The sequence below is a fragment of the Mus pahari genome, unplaced genomic scaffold (genome assembly GCF_900095145.1).
Source record: "Mus pahari unplaced genomic scaffold, PAHARI_EIJ_v1.1 scaffold_12839_1, whole genome shotgun sequence".
Taxonomy (NCBI): domain Eukaryota; kingdom Metazoa; phylum Chordata; class Mammalia; order Rodentia; family Muridae; genus Mus; species Mus pahari.
The window spans coordinates 1-4,180 of NW_018393612.1; the positions used below are offsets into that span (position 1 = coordinate 1).

A 4,180-nucleotide genomic window follows, 5' to 3' on the forward strand; every position below is an offset into this window, starting at 1 on the left:
AGAAAGTGACATAAGGACTGGAGAGATGGCTCAGTGGTTAAAAGCACTAGCTGCTCTTCCAGAGGTCGTGAGTTCAGTTCCCAGCACCTACACAATGGTTCACAACCATCTATAAAAGGGTCTGATGCATGAGCGTATCAGATGAGGACAGAAGACTCACATGAAATACATAATGGCATTTTTAGAAATGAAAACAAAAGGGGAAGGGAAGTAAATCACACGAGTATCCAGGCTGTTTCAGACCGGTTAACACGCTGCTTATCCAGCGAATGTCTCCCAAGCAGTGGTGACTGCATTCTGATACTAAGGATGACCAGTGACGACTGCCAATGCCTCTGTGGGAAAGGAGGATTCCAAAGCAGCCAGTCTGATTGCTGGGGTGAGGGAAAGGCCCATGGGATGATCATGTGATCACATTGACAATTACTAATGGTACCTGCTCCGTCACAAGTCAACATTGCAAGTTTAACGTGCAAATTTTTCAAATAGTAAATAGTAAGGAGCTGTTTTTAATTATCTCCTGGTGCAGATTGGGAATAAAAATTGATTGTGTTTGGCTAAAAAAAAAAAAAAGAAAGAAATATGTCTTTTTTGAAGGTCTGATAGAAATCTGCACTAAACCCATCTGGTCCTGGGCTTTTTTTGGTTGGGAGACTATTAATGACTGCTTCTATTTCCTTAGGGGAAATGGGACTGTTAAGATCGTTAATCTGATCCTGATTTAACTTTGGTACCTGGTATCTGTCTAGGAAGTTGTCCATTTTATCCAGGTTTTCCAGTTTTTTGGATTATAGCCCTTTATAGTAGGATATGATGATGTTTTGAATTTCTCCAGGATCTGTTGTTATGTCTCCTTTTTCATTTCTGATTTTGTTAATTAGGATACTGTCCTGGTGCCCTCTAGTTATCTGGCTAAGGGTTTATCTATTTTGTTGATTTTCTCAAAGAANCAGCTCCTGGTTTGGTTGATTCTTTGAATAGTTCTTTTTGTTTCCATTTGGTTGATTTCTAATATTGAAACACTTTATTTTAATTAAAGCAGAATCATATTACCATGAGTTTATTATCTGACCTTTATCTTGTATCATATAATCATCTTAAACAGTTTGTAATAGAAGATATTAGAAGGTCTGCGTTTAAGCCTTGTATTCTTGAATGAGTTGTGAGAATGGATTACTAAATTTACTCTTAAAGAAACCATTTTAAATCCATAATTTTACATTGATAAAAATCTCTAAATTTTGATTCAAAGTAGACGTTATATTTTCTTGTATTAGTGCAGTATCTATATCTATATCTATATCTATATCTATATCTATATCTATATCTATATATCTATATCTATATATACAGGTTTAAAGTTTTTATTGGTATAAATCTTTGTAGATTGATACAAAATTTGAAATTAATTGTTACTCTAAGATAGGCATTGTGCCTGTACAAATCATTCTTTAAGTAATTCAAATGTTGGTCCTTCATACTAGAGTATCTTGACTGTACTAGGGATTCATGCCAATGCAGACATCCATGGTGTGTAATGAGAATTCAGACTGGCACATTGGGCAAAGTCTAATAGAACTTGTCAGGATAAAATAGACTGTTGAAGAATCCATAGATATCCTCCAAAGAATAAATATATATATTCCAGGTAACAAAAATACTTAGATCAGTATATTAATGAGTCTAGCAACCCTACACACATACACCCACATCCACAGAACATGGGTGGCATAACAATGTTGTGAAGTTCAAGGTCAAAGTTCATAAATTTTGTGACATTGTTATTCTTTGTGTAACAGTGGCCTTGAGAACTCTGCCTCTATAACACAAATACAAAAGAACCTTCAAATGGAAATAGAATCTAGATGTTGCAATACAAAATATACAAATCTTTGTTAGAGTAGGTTTATCAATCAAAACCAGCCTGATTGATTTAGTCACTGAATATCACAGAAAATACATTTTTGTGAAGATGTGCTCATTATGATGGGATATATAGTCTCACCCTGGCCTTTGTGTTCTGCCTTAGAGTTCTCAGCTCTAATATGTGAGCAAAATAAATAGATAAAATGAAATGCAATGCCTCAGAACTTTGCTGGTCAGCATGTAGAGTAGAACGAGAGGCAAAGAGTCCACATGGAAAGTCTAAGAATTTAGTCATCACTAAGCTGAAAGAAATGTATGTGCAACCCAAATACTAAAGGTCATGTATACACATTACTATATATGTGATAGAAGCAAATGTTGTTGCAAATATGAAAACATTGGTACTTGATTAAAGAAAAAAATATTGACTGATGAATAGAAATTCATTAGGGCTGGATGGATGTGTCAGCAGTTAAAGACCATTAGCTGTTCTTCCAGAGATCCAAGGTTTGTTCAGAGGCATGTATATAATACACAGACATGAAGGCAAAACACTTGCACACATAGAATAAATAATTTTTAAATCCCTCATGACATCCAAATTTGGCTTTCACATAGGTCAACATATCCTTCTGCCTGACATAACAGAATTCAGGATGTTTGGGTGGAATCGATCCTTTATTACTCTCAACACTTAATTCTATTCTGTAAGATTGTCAAGAATCCCAGGAATGAAGTTGATAAAGTGTCATCTCTGGAACTAAGATTGAAAGGAGTTGTACATTTCTCTATTAGGTGATGGTGCACACATTAGATCCCAGCACTTGGGAGGTAGAGTTAGTTGGATCTCTGTGAGTTCAAGGCCAGCCTGGTCTACAGAGCAAGTTCCAGACAGGGTAACACAGAGAATCCCTGACTTGAGAAAACAAAAGAAGAAGCGAAAATAAAGAGAAGGAGGACAAGAAAGGGGAAGAGGAGGAGGAGAAGGAAAAGGAGGAAGAGGAGGAGGAAGAAAGGAAAGAAAAGATTTGGACATTTCATCACTTCTCTTTGCTCCTGAGCTGCCATTCAGTCTATTTTTCTACAAACACCATTTCAAAATTGTTTTAAAATACAGTCCATTTATTTGGTCCTCTAGACTTAACAAACCTGACTTACTTTAACATCATGCTTCCAAGTGACACATTCTTCCAGATCTTTCTCATATTCCAGTTTTGTCTTGGTGTGATAGGGAACTCATCACTGTTAATGTTGTATGTATACACTTTTTTATTCAAGCCAAATTTTAAGAAGTTGATTGATTCAGTTTTCATGCACCTGACAATAGTTAATATGCTGACAATTACATTCACATTGATAAAAGATATCATGTTATCCTTTGGAGTACCACATTTTCTGGATGATATCGGTTGTAAGGCAGTTTTGTTTTCATGCAGAGTCAGCCGGGGTCTGTCCATCTGTACCACCTCTGTTCTAAGCACATCCCAAGTCATCACCATCAGTCCCAGTAACTCTAAGTTGGCCTCCTGGCTTAAGCCTAGACTCTCTACATGGATTTTTTCTTCCTTACTTTGCTCCTGGTTTATTAATGTAGTCATCTATGGGTATATGCTTGACATGGTAATAGCCAAAAATAATAAAACTCAAGTTGGCAATGGATATTCAGATGGTTACTGTCAAAACAAATACTTTGGAAACCACAATTCAGGGTCATTTTTTAGTCTTATCCTCACTCACGATCTCTTCTATGTGGCTGTCATGGTATGGGCCAGCTTCTACATGGTGATTTTTCTCTACAGACACTACAAGAGAGCCCAGCATCTCCACAGTCCAAGCCTTTCCTCTCAGTCATCTCCTGAGCGCAAAGCCACTCACAGCATCCTGTCTCTGGTGAGCTGCTTTGTGTTAATTTATTGCTTGAACAACTCCATCACCCTTTATGGCTTTTATACAAAAGAAAAAATTCCAAGATTGGAGTCAATTAATTCAATTTTAACAACATGCTACCCAACCATCTGTCCTTTTTTCCTCATGAAGAATAATAAAGTTATTTTGCAATTTGCTTCTTCATTTTCAGTACTGAGGATGACATGTCTTCAAAGTTGACTCCACTGCTGAACTGAAACCCACACTTTCTTGGTGTTAAAACTGTGTCTTAATGAGTTTCATGGAATAAACAATTTGAATATGGACCTTGAATACCTGAAATTATATTAGTTATAATTCAGACAATGTGTATACTATTAAAAATTCAGATAGTTAACATTTTTCTCGAGTAAAACTCAATGTACATAATAGTAGTTTATTTTAATAT

At 36.0% G+C, this 4,180-nt stretch overlaps 1 protein-coding gene across 1 annotated transcript; it reads left to right on the forward strand.

Annotated features, from left to right (window-relative positions):
- Window positions 1-3,033: 3,033 nt before the first annotated feature.
- LOC110315637 (vomeronasal type-1 receptor 2-like) lies at window positions 3,034-3,972 on the forward strand. Its single transcript, XM_021189642.1, has one exon. It carries the CDS (start codon window positions 3,034-3,036, stop codon window positions 3,970-3,972), a length of 939 nt encoding a protein of 312 aa, XP_021045301.1.
- Window positions 3,973-4,180: the final 208 nt, after the last annotated feature.

What these genes read in the sequence shown, in the direction of transcription:
- LOC110315637 (XM_021189642.1), top strand. Translation starts at nt 3,034, where the DNA reads ATGCTTCCAAGTGACACATTCTTCCAGATCTTTCTCATATTCCAGTTT.